Below are 22,427 nucleotides of genomic sequence, written 5' to 3'. Positions count from 1 at the left end.
GAGAGGTCTGTGTCCCGATTCCCTATTGGCAATTTGGGTAACCTCTTCAGAGGCTGGTGTGATAAGAATAGGAGGTAGGAATTCACTAGGCAGTTCGTGTAAAAAGACCCCAAAGAAAAGTAGCCAGTTTCTTGGCTAAAACTCACATGGGCCTTGGGCCTCTTAGCAACATACCCTGTTCCAAAGGCCAAAAATGTCAAAAGCATTTTGGAGCTTTTATCTAATCCTTAAAAGATTTTAGCATTATCTCTTCAGAGGGGGGAATGTTAGAGTAGCCAAAAGCCCCACAAAAATAAATGAAAGAAGAAAAAAAAAAGAAAAGAAAAATTTAAAAGTGATGGGGAGATATGGGCTTGGGCCTCTTAGCAACATACCCTGTTCCAAAGGCCAAAAATGTCAAAAGCATTTTGGAGCTTTTATCTAATCCTTAAAAGATTTTAGCATTATCTCTTCAGAGGGGGGAATGTTAGAGTAGCCAAAAGCCCCACAAAAATAAATGAAAGAAGAAAAAAAAAAGAAAAGAAAAATTTAAAAGTGATGGGGAGATATGGGAGGTGTTGGAGGGGAGGGAGTGGGCATAGATTTGATCAAAACACCTTATATGCATGTATGAAATTCTCAATAAAGTTTTTGTAAAATTTAAAGAAAAAAAAATGTCTCCATGCTATGCTTTCCTGGCAAATGTCTGTACACAACGGATAGTCCATCTCTACTACCCCAGACCCTGAGCACTTGATAAAAACAGCCTTATTTCACCACTCCAAAGTAATGTGTCAAGTACATTACTTCTAGTTTTGCCCATTGGGTATTAAAACCTACATTCTTTTCACTACCACACACCGATTCCTACCTTCTTCTTTATATTTATTGAGTGGCTCTTCAATGCTATAAATTAGGTTAAGGATCTTCCTGTATGCCCATTCTCTGATTTGTCCTGAAAGTTCTAAGGCCATGTTTTTCTCCTCAAGGGAATGCAATGACTATTTCCTTATATGTCACTATGATTCTAGAGGTGACTGACAATCTCATCGATGTTAATTCAGACTCAGGTTACCAATCTCCATCTTCTTGTCTTTTCTTTGTGTGTATGTGTGTGGATTAACTAGGACCCTACAAATGCTAGGAAGTATTCTCTCACTGAGATACACCCCTGACCTCTCTTTCATTTTCAAACATAGCATCCTTACTCCTTCCCAGAATTCTGAACGATATATTTATATGTGGTAGATTTTCAATTTAATAATAACTAGTTATTATTATCATCACTGAATTATTGTGGCTACTAAAATTTTATAAACTTGACTTAGAATAGCCATTGGGCAACATTACCTTTTTAAGAAAAAAGAGTTTCTAGACACCAAATAAAAAGCAAGTTTCAGAACAGAGCTTACACAAATATTCTGAACTAGCTTATTAGGGCTATCAGATGCCTTAACCAACACTGATTTTCTATCATTCTGTATGTTTCTAAAATAAAACAAAATAAGAACTTGTGTTCTATGAATACATTTGCACATCCACTTAAGAACACCCCCCCCGCCCGCCAATTTGGGGGATTGGACTTCAAAGTCTTGGCATAGTACCACCCAGTGGTACTGCTAGCCTCTCATCACTTACTTTTATTTTGCTTTGTAAGACATCATAAAACAAACTGGCTTTTGAAAACTGATTTCTAGAAAAGCCACTCTAAACTCTTGAACTTCTCTGAGTGGCAGGAGTTGCCCCTCAGACAATACCTGAGTTTGTGCCAACAGATGAGAAGTGCATATAATCATATTCTCTTAAATCTCCTCCCAGGCCAGGATACTTTTAGGTTTCCTTCTGCTGTGTCTTGAATCTGAAATGTCCCTTACAGTTTTAAACTTGTCCCCAGCTGGTGACACTGTTTGGGGAGGCTGTGGAACCTTTAAGAAGGTGAGGCCTAGCTGGCAGAAGTAGGTCACTAGGGACAGACCTTGCATGGATCTTCCCTCCTTCTCTACTTCTTGGTCCACTGTAATGTGAACAGCCTCTGCCACATGATTCTGCTGCCACAAACTGAGCTTCTCCACCTTGCCTTCCCCAAAGGGTGAAACTATGAATCAAATAAGTCTTTCCACCCTTACATTGTTCCTGGCAGATACCATGGTCACTGAAGAATAAATAATATACCTCTAAAGGTTTGCTTTCTCAAATAGTGGAGAAATAATCATCTTTACCCACGTTTTCCGTAGGTATATGTAGGTTTTCATTTTGCAACCCAGGAGAAATGTGGCCAGATTACATATTTAACTCCATAAAGCTTGCTGAGATTAGTATTCTGAATGACAGCACTGATTTGCACTCCCATCAGCTCTGTAGGACTGGCTGTTCCAGTTTCTACACATCCTCATCTGGACTGGACACCAGTATTCTTGCTATTTTAATTTGGATTTCCCTAAGTACCAATAAATTAAACATTTCTTCATCTCTGTATTAAGCACTTGGGCTCCCCCTGCTGTGGGTGTGTCTATATTTCTTGCTTCCTTATTACTTGGAATTTGAACTTTTTCACAAAAGTTTGTGTATATTCCATAAAATTGTTGGTTTCAGATGTTGCTATTTTTTTCTACCACTCAGTCTCCAATCTCATTTTTCTGTTTGGTTTTTTTAACTCTGATGTAGTCAAGGTAAGAATTTCTGCTCTTTGATTTTTGCTTTTCAGGGTCTTAAGAAATCACCTTGTACCCTACCAATAGGAAGATATTTCTCTACATTTTTACTTAGCAACTTTGTAGTAATTTATTGCACAGTTAGAGCTTTAACCTGCTGTGAATTTATTCATTATCTAAGAGGTAAGAAATCAATGGTATTTATCTACTTACAGTAAATCAATTTTTTCTCAACATAATTTATGAAATAATTCATGCTTTCTCTGCTGACTTACGATGATACCTCTACAACTTGCCTGTTCTTTCATAAACCTGGGTTTCTTTATAGATTTTTCTTGTCCTGTTATCTGTTTCTAAACTAGAACCACACTATTTTAATGATTAGGCCTTGGTAATGGATCTTAATATCTAGTAAGGCAAAAACTGTCTCAGAAATTCATGGGACTTAATTTTTCTAGGCAAAGTACAAAAATCATGTATTAAGGTCTCTTCCAAAAACTGTTCTAGACTTTTGTCTGGAATTGTATTAAATTTGAGATGAATGACGGGGGTGGGGAGAACTGACATGTTTATAACATCAAGTTATTCTTACAGAGATCATGATGATGGTCTATCTCTCCATTTATTCACATCATTTATATTCTTTAAGAGTTCAGATTTCGCTGAGCATGGTGGTGCACGCCTTTAATCCCAGCACTGGGGAGGCAGAGGCAGGCAGATCTCTGTGAGTTCAAGGCCTGCCTGGTCTATATAGTGAGTTCCAGGACAGCTGGGGCTACAGGGAGACCCTGTCTCAAAAAGACAAAAACAAACAAACAAAAAAACAAGAGTTCAGATTTTCTCCATATACAACTAATGTGCTCTTTATTAGGGAAAAGTCAAATATTATAGATCTTTGTTGCTACTTTAAATAATATCTTCTTTTCTTTTGCATTCTTTGGTTTATTGTTGCTAGAGAAGAAAAGCATTTGGTTCCTAATCTAGTTTGAATCTTTTAAGAGCTTTTCTAAAAAGCTCAACTCGGTAACTGAAATAAGAAAAGGCTAGGTATTATATAATCCCATGTACACGAAATGTCCAGAATGGATACGTATTGAGACAGAAAGATTTGTGGTTGCCTAGAGCTGGGACAAGGGGTGAAGACAGCAGGAAAGTTGAGGCACTTGCATGGTGTTCACTCTCGGGGACCATGACTTCTTTGGGGGGCGATGTGATCAAAGTATTCTAAATTGAATTGTGGTGATAGTTGCATAAAAAAAAACGTGAATGATTAAAACTACATAATCACATACTTTAAATGGATAAATTGTAGGCAAATTAATTATATCTCAATAACGTTGTTACCAAAAATGGAGAAAAAGAAAAAAAATGGATGTCTCACAAACCATTCCCTTGCTCCATATATCTCTACAGCCTAATTCTGAATTCAAGTGCTTCTCATCTACTTGAACCCAAATCACAGGCAGAACTCAGAATGCAAGGTAGCCCTCTGGTCTCCACACAGGCAGGTACATGGAGGGAGGCTGGGATCGTGCAATCTGTCCACCACACCTACCGAATTTCTCCTTCAGTATCTTCACCTTTTCCTTTCATTAGTCAGGCCAAAAATGTGTTCTCTTATGAGACTTTTTCTAAAGTCAGCTTTTGCTTTCAGTAGAGATGCTTACTTACTTGTGCACAGGTTTTTTCCATTTTCTCTTTTCCCACTCAGATACGCATTATTTCCTTTTGTTTTTGCTGTTGTTTTGATTTTGGAGTTGATGCTTGGGCTCACTTGCTATCAACCTTATTTCCTGATGAATGTATTCAAAACTATAATTGTTCCCCTAAGTTCAATTTTGGATTAATGCTAACATTAACATTTACATATATATGTACATATATATCATATATATGTATGTATGTATTTGTGTGTACATGTGTGTGTCTGTGTATTTAGGGGTGAAGCTACATACCATGGCACACATGTGGAGGTCAGAGGACAACTTCTGGGAGAATTCTCTCCTACCACAAGGTCCTAGGAACTCAGGTTGTCAGGCTTGGCAGAAGGCACCACTATCTGCTGAGTCATCTTGCCAGCCCTAATGCCAACATTTTTACATGTAGTGTTTTGATGGTATTTTAGTTTTCTTTATGATTACTTCCTTAGTGTTGGGTCAATATTTTCTTGTTTTAATTAGCATCCCCCTCCCCCAGATATATTTTTTGCTGTGGTAACAACCATCCATAACTCCAGTTCCAAGGGACTCCAATGTCCTCTTCTGATCTCCTTGGGCATTGCACAACACAGGTGCACATACACACATGAAGGCAATACACTCATACACACATAATAAAAATAATAAATAAAATAATTTTAAAAGAAGTTTCTCATTTAGTTAATTAGTTTTTGCAGTGCTGGGAGCCAAACCTGTGCACATGCTAAGCAAGCACTCTGTCCGAATTCCACCTCTGCTCCCTCTTGGTTGTTATTTGAGGTTCTGTGGTTTCCATTTTCATCTAATCTATGGACTGTGTGTTCCTTTCCTGCAATCCCCTGAGTCCACTCTGCCATACTCTACTGAGTGGGTAATGGCTTTGGTTTGCTATTTATTGCTTCTAATTAACTGGTGGAATCACAGCCTTCAGGTATTAATTTAGCACTTGATTCCTTGAAGTTACCACAAATTGTCTAGCTATATCATTTGGCTTCATCTCTGAGAACAACTGCATCAGCTGTCCTGGGACTTCATGAATTGTGCTTAACAGAGTCATATAATGGAAAGAAAATGTTGAGAGATGTGGGAAAGTACAAAGTCCCACACTCAGGTAAACGAACCTTTCATGGTAGCACTCTGCTGCTGAGGAATCTGCATATCAATTCCAAACCCCTCATCTCAAGTTCTTTTATAAAAAATCTCCATTTCTATCTCTCTAAGTCCATTTCCTAGTACATGTCAATATGGGCCCTCTGCCCCAGTCATGCTGGACACCTTGCACCACTTATTCCATAAAGTCACTCCACAGATCCATCTCAACTAAATGCCTCCAATCTTCCATCACACAGTCTTTCCTCCTTCTTAGACTGACTCTATAAAGCTTTCCTTGGTGGCTACTGCGCTCCAGATGTGGAAATTAATGAAACCAGATTACACAACTGGCAGCTAATTTTCTCCAGGTATACAAACATACATAAAGAATCTAGTGTGCTCTTCATTGGTTAGTACTTGTGCCAAACCAGAATATTGGTTCTCACATGCCACCTTTAAGTCACTTGGAAGTACAGGCTAGCTGGGTACAGAATATATGCATTATACACTTTCAGAAAGAGATGGAATATTTATTCTTTCTCAGGGTGACAGATTCTGCTTTGGCTTGCTCTTCTACCCACTGTTTGCTCCTTCTTCCTGGGCACAAGGCTACCCAGTTAGAAGACTACTTGTCTAGCCTCCCTTGCAGCTAGGCTATTACATAATTATGCTTTTTTGCCAATGGATATGAGAAGCAGTGATTTGTGCAACCAGTCAAAAAGGTAATTACTTATCCTGAATCCCCCCACCCCCTCTCTCCACATGTATGTGAATGGGTCAGAGGACAACCTTAGGTGTCAGGCCTCTACTTCCACCTTGTTTAATACAGGGTTTCTTGCTTGTAATTGCATAGACCAGGCTAGCTGGCCCACGGGCTTCCAAAGACTCTCCTGTCATTGTCTCCCATCTTGCCATAGGAACTCTGGGATTAAAGATACATAGGCTACTGCATCCAGCTTTACATGGGTTTGGGGGTTTTGAACTCAGGTCCTCACACTTGTGTGGCAAGCACTTTACCCACTAAGTCATCTCGCCAGCACCTTCTCTCAATCTTGAATAAAGACATATAAACCATCAATCTTCTACCACACAAATGAGGACAGTCTTAGAGGATGGTGGAGCAACAAGATGGAAGGAACTTAGGTCCCTGAGTGACACAACATAGCATAAAGCTGCCTCACCAGTCCCTGACCAAGCAGGCCTTAGATCACTAAATGTTGGGGGGGGGTGTCTCTGTTTCAACAGTTAGTCTCTAATAAATATATTTCTCCTAACCCATTCTCCCTCCCTTAATATCATGGCTACAATTTTTAAAGTGGGTATATTATGTCTTTTACAGCTAAAAGGCTACTGCTCCCAGCCTCCTTTACAGCTATGTATGATCACGTAACTAAGGAAGTAGAATTGTTAGATGAAACTTCTAACACAGTTGTGTTCTCAGTAAGTAGCTAGTGACCATTTTCTCCCCACCTCCCTCTCCCACCATCTGGAATGTGTGTCTAATGGATAGAGCTCAAGTAATTACTTGGGACCATGAAATTACATGCTAAGAATTATGAAAGAGCAGAAGATCAGGACCCAGGAGCCCAAAGACTTTCCATACCAGTTCTTGATTTGGATTTCCACATTTCTTTACGTGAGAAAATTCTATCTTATCAAATATATGAACATTTGTATGCGGCATACAGCTGACCTAATCCTAATGAACAGATATGCCCATGAACAAATTCCCAATTTCAACTCCCCAGCTTGATTCTTGGCCCTTCTTTGTGGAAGTAAAGGGAAATCACTCTTTCCTCAAGCTGCTGACCAGTTTCCATTTCTTTTGACCAGGACTGGTTTGCCTTTTGTGCTCACTGAAACAGCTCCACAGGGAAGTTGGCTAAGAAACTCCCAGTCTCTGGGCCCAGATGGTCCCAACAAAGGTGGCTCACATTAGGGGATCACAAGCTTGGTGGCAGGAGATGTGGGTTGGACAGTGGAGGAAGCTGTGACCCAGCTCTGGCTCCTGGGCAGTGAGACCAACAGAACCCTTGGGAAGATGGGGCGCTCGGCTCTGCAAATTAGGTCAATATAGACAGGGAGGAAACTGCAACGTATCTCTTTAAGTTGTTTGGTTTTTTGGTTTTTTTTTTCACCAGCTGCCCTGGGCTCCAGTACCCCCAGGCCAGACGGCGTCTCCTCCCTTGCAGGGAGGGTGGAAGCCAGACGCTAAGAACTGTGGCGAGCCTAGGCTTAGCACCTCTTGCCCACAACCTCAGGACTTGATCCGAGTTACCCCACGAGTCACCCCACGTGTAAAAAGGGGAGCACACGCTGATGGCTCTTCCAGTCCTCCTTCCTGGGTGGAGGGTCTGAGCACCGCGCTCCCCAGCCTGGCCTCAGCTGTGCTCCTCTGCCTCCACCGACATTCTTGCTAACTGGTCCAGCGCCCCTCCATCCTCCACCCCCGCGTCGCCCCTCACCCTCCTGTAGCCTCACCCTCCTCCGACAGGTAGCGCAGGTCATAGAACTCGCCAGCGAAGGTGCCATAGGAGGAGTCGTGGCGCGGCACCGTTTCATCGGCGCCTGCGTCTCCTCGTGCGCGGCCCCGGGGTCCCCGGCCCCCCGGGCCCGCGCCGTCGTCCGCCGGGCTGGCGGCACAGGCTGCAATCCCCGCCAACAGCAGCCGCAGGAGCAGTGGTTCCCACGCCGGGCGCTGCCGGGGCTGCCGCGCCATCGCTGCGCACCGATCCAGCAGCCAGGCCTCTCCGGCCGCAGCGGGGGCGCGGGGGCGCCGCGGGCACGGGCCGGGACCGAGCCGCCAGCACGCGCGGCGCAGCCGCGGAGCGCCCGCACCCGCCACCTCCCTGCCTCACTCTGCGCATCCTCGCTCCAGCCCCGCAGCCTGCCCCTGCGTTCTCAGCATCCCTCCTCCCCGCCTGATGCTCCTTCATCGCGGCTTCCCTGCTTGCTCCTTTCCTCACAGTCTCTCCATCCCCTAGTCCTCCTCCAGCCAGTTTTGACTCTCCAAGGATCGCTTTTTCACCAGGATCCCATTTCAAAGTGCTCCTCCAGAGGGTTTTCCCTGGGCATACCTTGTTAGAATGGCCCCACCACCTTGCTCCCGCAGGTTTTGGTTTATATGAAGCACTTACTAGACTCATTACGTCTAGAGACCATCACAGAAGGAAGATGAAATCACAAGATGCCACCTATACAGACAGCGAAGAGGCTGGAGGCAGTGAAGAAACTAGAACTCAAGCCTTTGTGAGAGCCAGCAGCAAAAGGCACCCTTCAAACTAGACAACTGGTCTACTATTTCTCAGGAGCAACGTGCACAGACCTCAAACCGCCCACGCCATGTCTAATGAGCAAGCTGAATCTTCTATTTCACATCCATTCCCACCACTTACACTTCACTATGTTATTGGCTCAGCCATTCATTACTCATATATACACAGATCCCAGGCATGTCTTCCAATGACACCTGCTGGGGTGGTGACAGAGTCAGTCTAGTAAGTTGTTTTCTGCAGGTTGGCTCAGTAGTTAAAAGCACTTTGCTGTTCTGTGGATTCAGTTCCCAGCACACACATGATGGCTCACAACCACCTGTAACTCCAGCTTCAGAGGATCTGACACCCTCTTCTGGCCTCAGAGGGCACCAGGCACCCATGCAGTGCACATATATGCAAGCAAACCTTCATATATAGAAAATAAAAATAAATCTTTTTCTAAATGGTTAACTGTAAGAAATAGGGACACTACTCCTTTTGTGGCACTGTTGCAGAGCCTGCATGCCAACCTGGCTTTCCTAGTTCTTTTTTTTTTTTTTTTTTTTTTTAAATTATTGCAGAAAGAAAGGAAATTGCTATGGAGGCAGAAAAACATGGCGATTCCAAACGCAGGCCTATAAATGAGACTGCCTGAGTTATCAGTAGTGACTCATGATCAATAATTTCCATGATGCAGAGCAGATTAAGTAAGACCATGCAGGGTTCAATGTCATCAATGGCATGAATGACTATAGACAGAATTATGAAATATTGATATTCAAAAGGAAACCAGTGACTTCAACTTTTTTGGCTCAGTGGCTGGGAGATAGGGGTAATGCTATTGAAATAGGGAGATAACCTGAGAAACCCAAAGACCAGTTGTTCGCTATCAGTTATAGCTGAAAAGGCAAGTTGTCCAGTTGTTTAAATGTATTAATCCTGCTAGGGTCTCTCACTGAGCCTTAAGCTCATTCATTTGGCTAGGCTGGCTGACCAGGGTGCTTGAGATCCTCCTATCTCCCCAGCACTGGTCTTACAGATTCATGCCGCCACAGCTAGCTTTTTATGTAGATACGGGAGATTTGAACTCGGGTTCTCATGCTTGCACTGTCAGGCTTTTCTCACCTGAGCCATCTCCCCAGCCCCCCTCCAGCTTAAGTTTTGTGACAAGGTCGCTCACTGAACCCAGAACTTGCTGTTTCAGCTAGATTATCTGGCCGGGAAGCCCCTGGGATCCAACCATCTCTGTCCCTCCAGCATTGGAGTTACAGACACATGCTGTCACGCCCAGGTTTTATGCGGGTGCTAAGAATTCAAATGCAGGTCTTCATGTTTATGTAGCAAATACTTTGCCCACTGATCCATTTCCTTGGCCTCTGACAGTACTTTTGAATGAACCAGTATTTAATTTCATTTTTATTTTTAAAAGACAGAGACTTTATTTCTCTTCTCATCAAAATAAGTTCTTAAAAGAACATTTTCTTTGTTATAAGAACTTCCTCAAATCAGTGCTACTGCTCAGGATCCAACCAGTAACAGATGTGCCTTGCTTCTGACTGCCTGGTATATGTCATTTTCCACTTTGGATTTCATAAGAAATAAAAGTTGTGATCTTGGAAGTCCCTCAGAAAGTTAAACATAGAGTTACCATATGATCTGGCAATTCTGAGAGAACCAAAAACAGGTTCACACAAAACTTGCACATGAATGTTCATAAAATTATCATTCATAATAGCCAAAATGAAGGAGTGACCCAAATAACTATCAAGTGCTAAATAGATGACCAAGGCATGACATCTGCATAGACAATGCTCTGTTATTTAGCCACAGAGAATGAAGGCAGTTCTGCTACATACTATAACATGGATGAACTTATACACATGATGTTAATGGAAAGAAGTCGATTACAGAAGACCACATACTGTATGATCCCAGTTATATGAACTGTCCAGAATAAGCAAATCCATAGATAGAAATCCAGACAGAAGGGAGATTAGTGGTTGCCAGGGGATGGGGGGTGGAGTCAGAAAGTGATGTTTACCCAGCATCATGGATACACTGAAAAACATTGATTGTACACGTTACAATTGTGAAAATGGTGGATTTTATTTGAGGACTTCAAAAAGCTGTGATCTTTTGAGATGGCAAAAGAAAAATAACAATGATATCAGAATCTTCCTGTGCTATTTCTGGAATATCAAATTCTGGGTGTAACCTAGTGGGAACTTCTGAAGGTCCAAGCACTTCGTTTCCAAGGTCTTCAAACCACAAGATCTATGCAGTCCACAATCCATCAACCCTGCAGGTTGAGGATTGCCCAACTCCTGCAGTAACCCACCACACCTTTCCACCAGGAGTCTGTGGTTATAATTTGGAGCCCTAACTCTGGAATGATTATCTAAGCAGACTCCCTTTTCCCCTGAACCTAGAGTGTGTGCTGTGTGACCATCCAGTGCTATTGTTTGGGTTTTAAGTATGTAAGAAGGGTAATACAGTTTCACAATTCCTCAGCGTCACTGTGAGTCCACCCAGGGAAGCTTTACATTCTCAGGTCCCAATGCCAAGCACCCAGCACACGGTTAAGTAGGCAAATAATCAGGACAATGGCTGCAGCAATGCATTCCTCTGGGTTTTACTGGTTAGGCGCGAGCTGCCAACAGTCCTGGGTTTTCATATACAGTAACAATCAACAAGTTTGTGCTCAGACTTGCAGTGACATCAACCTTCTAAGACACCTGTGAATCCAGGGGCAAAGTGGGGGAGAAAACAGAAGCCTGAGAGTCTTCTGAAAACAGTAGCCTAAACATTCATGAATCCCTCTTTCGAAGCAAAACAAACTGGACACATAGGAAATACTTGGGTCCTGGCCTCCCTGGAAATCTTCCACTGTGTTCTCGAGGTCTCCATCAGAGAGCAGGGTGGGGAGGAGCACACACCTCAGAAAGCAGCTCAGAAGAGGAAGAGGTTGCTGGACTGGCAAGAAGCCACAACCCCATGTTCTATAGGAACACAGTTTGTGCCATGTGATAGAGAACAGCTAAAGCTGCTTTACAAGTATATCTGGGTATTAGGGGGGTGAAAAGCTGTCTCAAACCACAACTGCCCCAGATAGCTCCACTGACAGAGCAGATAGCAGTAAACAGTCATCAGTGAGGGTCATATCATATAAACAGCCACATCAAGCCCTACATGTTGATAGCTCCTAGTGACATCCTTGTACCATATCAAGGTACAGAAGGGGTTGATGTGTATAATCACAAGGATTCACCAGGAAAAGGCTGAAGACTCTCCATGATACTCTGTGCACTAAGGCAGGGAAATGTGCCACACATCTTAGAAAGATTTCCCTCAAAAAATATTAAAAATGTAGAGTCAGCACTTAAAGGGTTACTCCTCAGTTATCTGAATATCTGTTTACATACCTCATTTGGGTCAGTGCTAGTCAATGAGGCATTGCTTTTTTTTAGTCATTAGTATCAAATTATTGGCACCATTCAGTTGTAAGGATAAGGAGAGAGGAGCAAACTCTACACTACAACATAAAAATACAGTTCTGATACAAAGGTATGAGATCAATTCCATTGAACAAGCAGTCATAAGAAATGGATGTGGACAGTTTACACACAAGGAAATACACCTAGTAAATTATCACATGGAAAAGTGCTCAGCCTAGTTAGCATTTGATCAAATAAGACAACTTTTCAAGAACAACTATACACATCTATTAAACCAGCAAAAATAAATTAAAATGGCAAAACCCAATACTGGCAGAGCTATTGGTAAATAGAAATGCTTATACATTGCTGGTGGCATCATAAATTGTAGAGGGGATTCAAACATTCAGAGGAAAGGGGGTGGTTAAACGAGATGACCTTTAAGGTCCTTCCAACCCAGAGATTGGATCTTTCTAGAAAGCAATCTGGCAATATAAAACAAGAGCTATAAAATACTTCATGCTCGCTCACCTTATAATCCTTTTTGGAGGTATTCCAAAGGGAATAATCCAGAAGGATATATATATATATATTTTTTTTAACAAAGACATTCATAGCAGCACTATTTATAAATAAGAGTGAAAATTTGGATGGAACTCAAATATCTAACAATGGGGAGAACTGAAGTTAACCATGTCATATGGATATAAAGATATTTAAGTTAGTGATAGTAGGATCTGTCTGATAATGAGATACATGTTAGGTGGAGAAATTCAACAAAAGGAATGTCCACACAGCTGTGTAAAAACGTGAATATATTCATCAAGAAAGCCAGGGAAGTAATTTAGAGGGCTAGTGTGTGGTTAGGACTTCCTACACTCCTGCGAAGTTATTATTCAAGTGCATAATAAAAATTTAAAAATGCATTTCCTGAAACTATATAAAAAGGGGCTGAATTTCTTCTGCACAAGGCTCTATCCACATAAGAATGAGTGGATGAGGTTTAGAAATAATTTTCCTTTATGGAAAATCCAGATGAATCTTCCTGACACTGAATCACCTTGACCTTGTAAAGACTTTTGGATAATGTAAGCTTGAATTTCCTACTTGGGGTTCAAAGATAAATTCTATTTATCCTGGATAATATTGTATCCAACATGTTCACATATTCAACTGTATTTCAGGTTAAGCTCAAGTACTTTAGGTTGTTGTGATATGCAACTTCCTCTTTTTTTCAGTTCGTGTCTGAATAAAAATAAAGGACTTTGTAAGATCTTTGTATTTATCAGTCTAAATGAAAAAACCAGCAGTAAAGAATTACTCTCTCTTAAAAATGACTCATTTAACAAACAGTCAAAGCTTGGTACAAGTTTCAATCATACAAAATCACATGGTTGAGATTGTTAGTAGCAGTTTCCATGCCGTGTTAACCCCCGTGGTTACTAACAGATACACACAGGTACCTCTGGGCAGGAATTCCCTCTTTCTTCTAGAACTTTCCTACCAAATCCTGTCTCCACCGCACTGAGCAGTAGAAAAACCTCTCATGCTCAGGAGACATAAAATAACTTTTCCAATGAAGTCCAGCTGGAAGCTGGCTTCCGCTAGCCATGGAGACCCGGGCAAGCAGAGCACACATTTGTATGATGTGCCCCAGTGAGCACACCGAGCCCAAGGAAAGGAAGCGGACAGAAGGCACCATGCCATCTCCAGGCGGCAAGGGCAGAGTTTCACAGTTCGGTCATCAACAGTCTTTTCATCATCTTCTCTCTCTCCAGTTCCTGCCGGAGCGTCTCTGCACTGAGAAAGAGCAAGCAGCAAAATAGTAAGACAAAGCCTCAAAATCTACAGGTGCAGATAGAGTTCAAATGTGATCTTGTAGAGCTGAGCTTTCCTTGGGTTCAGTTAGGACACCCCGCACTGGCTAGTGTTACAGTGAGGTCAATTGTATGACTACTGAGGGGTTATCCCACTAGCCTGAGGGTTCCTCAGTGGATCAATTTTATGTCATTTCATCTCTATCATCTCAGAGCCTAATACAGGATCTGGTGCACAGCTGTTGAGTGAAAATCTCCTGAATGAATGAGAGGGCATTCTGGGGTTAGATTTCTTCCTTTAAAATTTTGTAGATTTTAATTTAGTGTGTATGTATGTGCACATGTGCATGTGGACAGATGCATGCATGCTATGGTGTATGTGTGGAGGTCAGAGGACACCTTTCTGGAATGAGTTCTCTCCTTCCACTGTGGGTTCAGAGGACTGAACTCAAGTCATCAGGCTTTTGTGACAAATGCTTCTATCCTAAGCCATCTCACTGGCATGTGGGGTTGGATTTTTTTTTCCATAAAATTATGTATGTACTTTAAAGATTTTATTGATTTTGATTTTATGTATATGAGTGTTTTTTCTGCATGACTGTGAGTGTACCATGTGCATGCTTGGTGCCCAAGGAGGCCAGAAGAGGGCTATGGATCCCCTGCAACTGGAGTTAAGGACGGGTGTTAGCTGCCATGTGGGTACTAGTAATCGAACCCAGGTTCTCTGGAAAGGCAGGCTGCACTCTTAACCACTGAGCCATCTCTCTAGTCCCCTTTTTCATAATTTTTTTTTGTCTTTTTGAGACAGGGTTTCCCTGTAGCCCCAGATGTCCTGAACTCACTCTGTAGACCAGGCTGGCCTTGAACTCACAGAGATCTGCCTGCCTCTGCCTCCCGAGTGCTGGGATTAAAGGCGTGCACCACCATGCCCGGCTTTTCCTTTTTCATAATTTTTAAAAATTTTATTTATTTTTATTTTATGTATATAAATTTTTTGCCTGCATGTATGTAATTGTACAACATGCATGCAGTGCACACAGAAATGGGCATCAGATCCCCTGGAACTGGAGTTAAGGATAGTTGTTAGCAACCGTGCAAGTGCTGGGTACTGAACCCAGATCCTCTGCCAGAGCAATCGGTACTCTTAACCACTGAGCCATCTCTCCGGCTTCTAAATCATGCTTTAAATTCATTTTATATGCTTTTTCTAGCAGAATTTAAGTTTATTAATATCCAAAGAACGTTCTGTGTTTAATGACTAGAATAAGGGGAAGGGAAGAGGAGGAAAGGGGAAAGAAGAGGAAAACAGAAAGGAGGAAGGAAGGAGAGGGAAGGGAAATTTGGTTGAATGACACAACACTGGCTGCTTTGAGGGGCTGCTTCAGACTTCTTGGTCCTCGGATTAACTGCATATCCCATGGAACTTGTTTTTACTCTTTGAATAAACACACACACGGGGCTGGAAAGGCAGCTCAGCGGTAAAGAGTGCTTGTTGCTCTTCCAGAGGACCTGTTCGGCTCCCATATTAGGTAGCTTACAACCGCCTATAACTCCAGCCCTAGGGGATTTGTCACACTCTTCTGGCCTCTGTGGGTAGCTACATATACACACACTCTGCCAATGCATGGGTACACACACACACACACACACACACACACACACACAATTAAAATAAACACATATAGTTAATTGTGATCTCTCTCTCTCTCTCTCTCTCTCTCTCTCTCTCTCTCTCTCTGTTGCTAAGCTGGAATCCAGGCTCTCATGCCTTCTAGACAAATATTCTACCACTGAGCTACATCCCTCCCTGATGTGTATTTTTACTCACCTACCTCTTCAAAGAGATGATTGTCTCTCCCTCTCCCTTTCTCTCTTACTTTTCCTTTTAAGTCAGGGTATCATTATGTTGCCTAGGCTAGTTTTGAACTTGTGGGCACAAGCAATTCTCTTATCTCTGACTCCCAAGTAGCTGAGACGACAGATGTATGCTACTACATGAGGCTTAAAATGTATATATCTTTTAAAGACTTCTTTTAAAAATTGTGTGTGTGTGTGTGTGTGTGTGTGTGTGTGTGTGTTTGTGTTTGGATCACATGTATATAGAGGCCATAAGGAGGCCAGGACAGGGCATCTGATCCCCTGGAGCTGGAGTTACAGGTAGTTTTGAGCCACCTGATGTGGGTGCTGGGAACTGAACTCAGGTCTTCTGACTAGCAGCAAGTAGTTCTTTTTTAAATATTTCATTTACTATTTTTATTTTATGTGTATTGAGTGCTTTGCCTGCATGCATGTAAGTATACCTGTGTCTTGCAATGCCCACAGAGGTCAGAGGCATGGGATTCCTCTGGAACTGGAGTTACAGATGGTTGTTAGCTGCCATATGGGTGCTAGGAACTGAACCCAGGTCCTCTGCAAGAGCAGCCAGTGCTCTTAACCACTGAGCCATCTCTCCAGCCCAACAGCAAGTGCTCTTAACTCCTGAGCCCCTGGGCTATCTCTCTAGCCCCTAAATAATAATCTCACTCAGGATAGAAATCAGTTTCTGACATGGTCAACAAGGCCCCACACAATCTGGCCCCACCCCGCAACTTTGTGGGCTGCTGTTGTCATCTCTTCTGCTCACCTCTTACTGTGCAAAATCTTAAATAAAGCCTCTAGCTTCACTAGCTCTTAGTTGATTTAAAGATCACTCATTTTGGAGGTCATGCAGCTGGGCAATACTTTATCAGTTTCCCATTAGCTTTCTGTACATAACACTCCTGGCATACGGGTTCTGATGATAATGGTGGTCTAGGATACTTTTCAGAGACAAAAGGGCCTCTTTGGGGGTGGGGGGATGGCTCAGTCAGTAAAGTGCTTGCCTTGCAGCACAAAGACCTGAGTTCTATCCCCAAGTAAAAATGCCAGATATGGTACACAGTACTGGGGAGGGAGAAACAGACGAATCCCTGGGGCTAGTACACTGGCCAGCCAGTCTTCGCCTAATTAGTGAGCTCCAGGACAGTGAGGGACTCTGTCTCAAAGGAAGTGGTCAGCAATCCTGAGAATGACACCTGAGGTTGTCCACTGGCCTCTACATTACCTTCACATACACTTGTATCTACACACATGTAGATACATACATACATGCACACACATGCTCATTAAAAGACCGTGTCCTTTGGTGACAGCACTGACTTCACTTGGGCCCAAAGACATCTGGTGGGGGACTGGAATGGATGGAAAGGCCTGTTATCTCTGACTCCTTTGCTGCCTGACCCTTCAGGTCAGCGTCTGCTCAGCTCTGCATGTACATGCTGACCATTTAAGAACTGTTTTGTTCAGAACCATAGAAGAGGGTTAGCCTGACTTACATTTGCCTAATCTCTCTCCCTGCTTCAAGGCTAAAGACAGTTAGTAGACCCTGTGGAAATAATAGGTCACAAAAGGAACACAAGGAGGTAGCCCCTGAGTTCCAGGAAGAATTCTGCCTATTCCCAGAAAAGACATGACCATCTCCCCTCTCTCAGCCTGTCTCTCTCCTCATTCCTGTCCTGTATCAGTAAGTCTTCCATTCTCTAGAGCTGAGTCTGCTGTGCAGCAATGCCCTCATCTCCCCCTCCTTCTCCTGTCACTGTCTTTTGAGTCACCGGTCTCATCAGATGGCATCAGAATCTTACCTTTTGTCACACAGCCACACTGGCCCCTTAATCTTCCTTAACCATGCCAGATGTGCCCTGGTAAGGTGCCTCAGCACTGGTCAGTCCCTCTGCCAAGCCTACTCTTCCCCAGCTCTCTGTAGCCTGCTCCCCACCACACCACCTGCAGGCCTCCACTCACAGGCCGCGTCAGTGAGGCCATTCCAACTTGTCCTGTTGCTCTTTGAGGTCTTAATTTATTCCTTGCCACTGCCATTAGCACACCTTTGTTTCTCTGCCTCCTTCATCCCATGCACCAAAGTGCAAACTCCAGAAGGGGAAGTCTTTACCTGTTTATCCCTACCACCTCAAATACAGCCTACTACTTGTAGACCTTTCATTACAGGATAAATGAATGAAAGAATGAACAGGAGGGGCTGGGAAGATGGCTCAGTCAGTAAAGTGACTGCCAAGGAAGCATGAGGACCTGAGTTCAAAACCCCAGCACCCAGGTAAAGCTGGGCTCAGAGATGTGTACTTGTAATCCCAGAGCTGAGGAAAGAGGCAGGCGGGTAGATCCCTAGGGCTCACAGGATAGCCAATATAGCCAAACTTATTTTATTTTTAAAAATATTCTATTTGTCATTTTTATTTTTTATGTGTATGAGTGTACCGCCTGCATGTGTGTAAGTGTACCCACGTCATGCAATGCCCACGGAGGTCAGAAAAAAGCATCAGATCTCCTGGAACTGGAGTTATGGATGGTTGTTAGCCCTAATGTGGGTGCTGGGACTCGAACCCTGGTCCTCTGCAAGATCAGTTAGTGCTCTTAACCACTGAGCCATCTCTCCAGTCCCCATAATCAAATTCATGAACTCCAGGTTTGATGAGAGACTCTGACTCAAAAAATAAAGTGGGAAGTGACTGAGAATGACACCACCTGATGTTGACCTCCGGCTTCCATATGCACGTGCACATAAATGTATGTGCACCCACACACCATGTGCACACATCCACGTGAGCATGTACATAAATAGGAAACTAAAGAAGTCACAGACACGGTGAGGCTAGAGGCTAAGCCTGGCTCCCTGTCCCCAGGTTACCTCTAGGTGCCTGCTGATCTGACTCACCTGGCTGCCAGGGAGACAGGCTTCCGGGAGGTGTAGATGGTCTGCACTGTGGACATGGTCTCTGTCAAGGGCCGCAGGGTCACTGTTGGAATCAGCGGGGAAGACTGGCCAGGACAGCACTGTAATTTGCTCTCTCTAAAGTCTGCCTGGAGAAAATGCAGAAAGGAAGGAGCTCAATCTCCATTTGGGTCCCATTTTCACGTTGTCAGCTGCTCTCTAGGCCTTATTGTACTGTTCCTGTTATTTTTTTAATAATAGATAAAATCAATTGCACATTTTAAAAATCATTTTAAATGATCTTTCTCTGTGCCAGACCCCATGCTAAGCACTTTCCATACATTACCTCTTGACAACCTTTTAAGGCAGAGATCATCTTTCATTGCATCTTAGACACCATCTGCTGGAAGATGCATCAGTTTTGCATGGACCACAGAAAAGAAAAATGTGGCGCCCAGACACTGTGATGTTGCATTTTGTAGTGAACACTCTGATTTCATGACATTAAAAGATGAAAAACTACCTCTGAGCTGGTCTTATGGAAAATGAAAGTGGGACTTAAGAGAATTTAAGTCTTCCAACCAAGGTCACCCAGCAAGCAGTTATTTTATTTTAAAAGACTTTTCAAAATTACATTTATTTATTTATTTATTTATTTACTCTATGTGTGTGTCTGTCCACACATGCATGCCATGGTACATGTGTGGAGGTCAGAGAACAACCTGTGGGAATTAGTCCTCTCCTTCTACCGTGTGGGTCCTGTGGATTGAACTCGGGTCGTCAGGCTTAGTAGCAAGTGTCTTTACCCACTGAGTTATCTTACCAGCCCTTAGTAAGTAATTGTTAAGAACAGTACTCAGGAGCTTAGTGGGTAAAATGCTTGGTACACAATCATGAGGACCTGAGTTTAGATCCCCAGCACCCACTTAAAAAGCCGAGAATGGCAGCACAGGTCTATAATCCCAGCACTGTGAAGGCAGAGACAAAAAGATCCCTAGGGCTTTTGGGCCAGCCAGACTAATTGAATCAGTGAGGGCCAGGTTTAGTGTCTCAAAAAATAAGGTGGAGGGCGCCGAAGAGATGGCTCAGAGGTTAAGAGCAATTGCTGCTCTTGCAGAGATTGTGAATTTAGTTTCCAGCACCTATGTCGGGTGACTCACAACTATCCATAATTCCAGGCCCAGGTGCTGGGTCCCTCTTCTGGCCTCCGTGGACACATCCACTATGGGATCTGTGGGTACCCATCCTCACACACACACACACACACACACACACACACACACACACAAATAAATAAAACTAAATCTTTTTAAAAAATGAAGTGGAGAGCAATTGAGGAACATACCTGAGGTTGACCACTGGCCTTTACAAACCTGCATGGATATACAAGTACAGGCATATATGCACACACATACAAATATCCACATGAACATGTAAATATACCACACACACACACACACACACACACACACACACACACATGCACACTCTGATTTCATGACATTAAAAGATGAAAAACTACCTCTGAGCTGGTTTTACGGAAAATGAAAGTGGGACTTAAGAGAATTTAAGTCTTCCAACCAAGGTCACCCAGCAAGCAGTTATTTTATTTTAAAAGACCTTTCAAAATTTCAGAACTAGAATTTGCTGAATCTGTTTATGATGTTTTCATTCATGTAGGGTCACATTTAGGGGATCCAGAATATGATTCCCAGTCTTGCAGCATCAGAATTAGTTTTAAACTAATTCTGATGGTTTAAAAAAAGAGCAAATGCTAGGGTTGGAGAGATGGCTCAGCAGTTAAGAAGAGTACTTGCTGCCTTTGCAAAGGATATAGGTTTGGGTCCTGAAACCCACACCAAACAGCTCACAACTGCCTATAACTCCAGTTCCAGGGAATCCGATGCCCTCTTCTGGTCTCTGAGGGCACTACATGCATGTGGTGCACATAAACTCTCACACACATACACTTACACACACAAATACACATTTAAGAAAATACTTTGGGGGGGGGTAGGGAGATGGCTCAGTGGTTAAGAGCATTGACTGCTCTTGCAGAGGACCTAGGTTCAGTTTCTAGCACCCACATGGTGACTAATAACCATCCATAACTGCAGTTCCAGGGCATCCAATGTCTTCTTTTGGTCACTGCATGACATGGGTATACTTACATACATGCAGTCAATATACTCATACACATAAAATAAACATAATAAATATTTTTTTTTAATGTTCTGGGGCTCTACCCAAGACCTTGGGGCCAGAAAGTCTGAGGATGGAGTCCGACAAGATGTGTTTTAATAAGACTTCAAGATGCTTCTGATGCATAGCAGTTTCAGAACTACTAGCCTATAGCATACTACCTAGTTCAGAGAGGGGAGTTTCCTGTCATTTTCATTAAAATGCAAAATATTCTTATTACTTTTACATAGAGAGCTTAGAGGACAGAATCTGTCACTGGGAGGCTGAGGGGGGCCAACTTGGATTACACAGCGAGACTCTGTCTCAGTAAAACCAAAACCAAAACAAACAACTAAAAAGCACAAATGAAATTTCATAACCCTTTACTGCTGTAATCAATATATTTGCCAATAGCAATTTTTTTGGGGGGGGGTCTTTTTGAGACATGGTCTCCCTATAGCCCCAGCTGGCCTAGAACTCACTATGTAGACTAGGATGGCCTTGAACTCACAGAGATCTGCCTGCCTCTTCCTCCCAAGTAATAGGATTAAAGGCTTGAACCATCATACCTGGCATCAACAGTAATTTTTTGCATAGTTTTTGTTTTTATATCCTTTTGACAATACAAGCTCTATATGATGTAACTTGATTTTTAAAATGCTAGTTCTTGACTCTGAACTCGCAGAAATTTATCACCTAGCTTTTGAAAGAAGCAGCTTTGATCTTTGTTTCAATTATTTATTTAAAATTTTTATTTTATGTGTATGAATGTTTTGCCTGCATGTATGCAAGTGCACCTGTGTCATACAAGGCCCATGAAGGCCAGAAGAGAGCATCAGATCCCTTGGAACTGGAGTTACAGATGTTTGCTAACTGCCACATAGGTGCTAGGAACCAAACCTGGGTCCTCTGCAAGAGCAGTGAGTGCTGTTAGCCACTGAGCCATTTCTCCAGTCCCAGTTTTGATCTTTCAAGTATGCAATCACCCCAGCTGTCCTGGAACTCACTATATAGACCGGCTGGCCTTGAACTCAGAGAGATTCGCCTGCCTCTGTCTCCCAAGTGCTGGGATTAAAGGCCTGTGCCATCATGCCCGGCCTGCAATCACCACCTTGATGACAATACAGAAGATGAGCTGCTCCTCCTGGGTGACCCTAGAAAATCACCAAACTGTCACCAAACTGTCTTAGTTTAGTATAGGCATCTGCTTGAACTATAGGAGGAAGGCTTATCTTTGAGGATGGGGATTTTAAAAGTCTACTGATGAGAAACATGGACCCCTATTCATGTCTTATATCTGTCCTTAAAAGAACTAACTTTAAAAAAGATCTCCATTTCATTTTAGAATGTATTGTTCCTTGCAGAAAGACACATTGTTTTTGCTACTAACACTGAGATGTTGGCACATGCATCTCTAACCTGGATTACTAGTCATAATCAGTTGCACTTGGATCCTTCAATCTTACAGGGATCTATGAAGTCATCAGGTGGAGTTCAATGGTAATGTTTATCACCTCTACTAATTAGCATGACATAAATTTCCATGCTTCCTCCTCAAATATAATACATTTAAAAATT

General features: G+C 42.8%; 2 protein-coding genes across 2 annotated transcripts in view; both read right to left on the bottom strand.

The window, feature by feature from the left end:
- Nucleotides 1–8,286, bottom strand: part of Frrs1l (ferric chelate reductase 1 like) — a 22,096-nt gene extending 13,810 nt beyond the window's left edge. Inside the window, 3 exon segments of the mRNA XM_008854641.1 lie at nt 7,901–8,192; nt 8,195–8,235; nt 8,238–8,286. Coding sequence (XP_008852863.1) covers nt 7,901–8,192; nt 8,195–8,235; nt 8,238–8,286 — 382 coding nt within the window.
- A 5,456-nt stretch (nt 8,287–13,742) lies between these two features.
- The window catches only part of Epb41l4b (erythrocyte membrane protein band 4.1 like 4B), a 168,510-nt gene continuing 159,825 nt past the window's right edge, over nt 13,743–22,427 (bottom strand). Inside the window, exons 25-26 of the mRNA XM_008854640.3 lie at nt 18,672–18,817; nt 13,743–13,907 (exon numbers count right to left, since the gene is read on the bottom strand). Of these exons, the coding sequence (XP_008852862.1) occupies nt 13,838–13,907; nt 18,672–18,817 (216 nt within the window). The 3' untranslated portion in view covers nt 13,743–13,837. The remainder of the gene's footprint in view (nt 13,908–18,671; nt 18,818–22,427) is intronic.

This window comes from Nannospalax galili, unplaced genomic scaffold (assembly GCF_000622305.1).
Source record: "Nannospalax galili isolate Female #2095 unplaced genomic scaffold, S.galili_v1.0 scaffold666, whole genome shotgun sequence".
Classification (NCBI taxonomy): domain Eukaryota; kingdom Metazoa; phylum Chordata; class Mammalia; order Rodentia; family Spalacidae; genus Nannospalax; species Nannospalax galili.
Note: the sequence above shows the minus strand (reverse complement) of the source record. Positions and strands in the feature narration are given on the sequence as shown.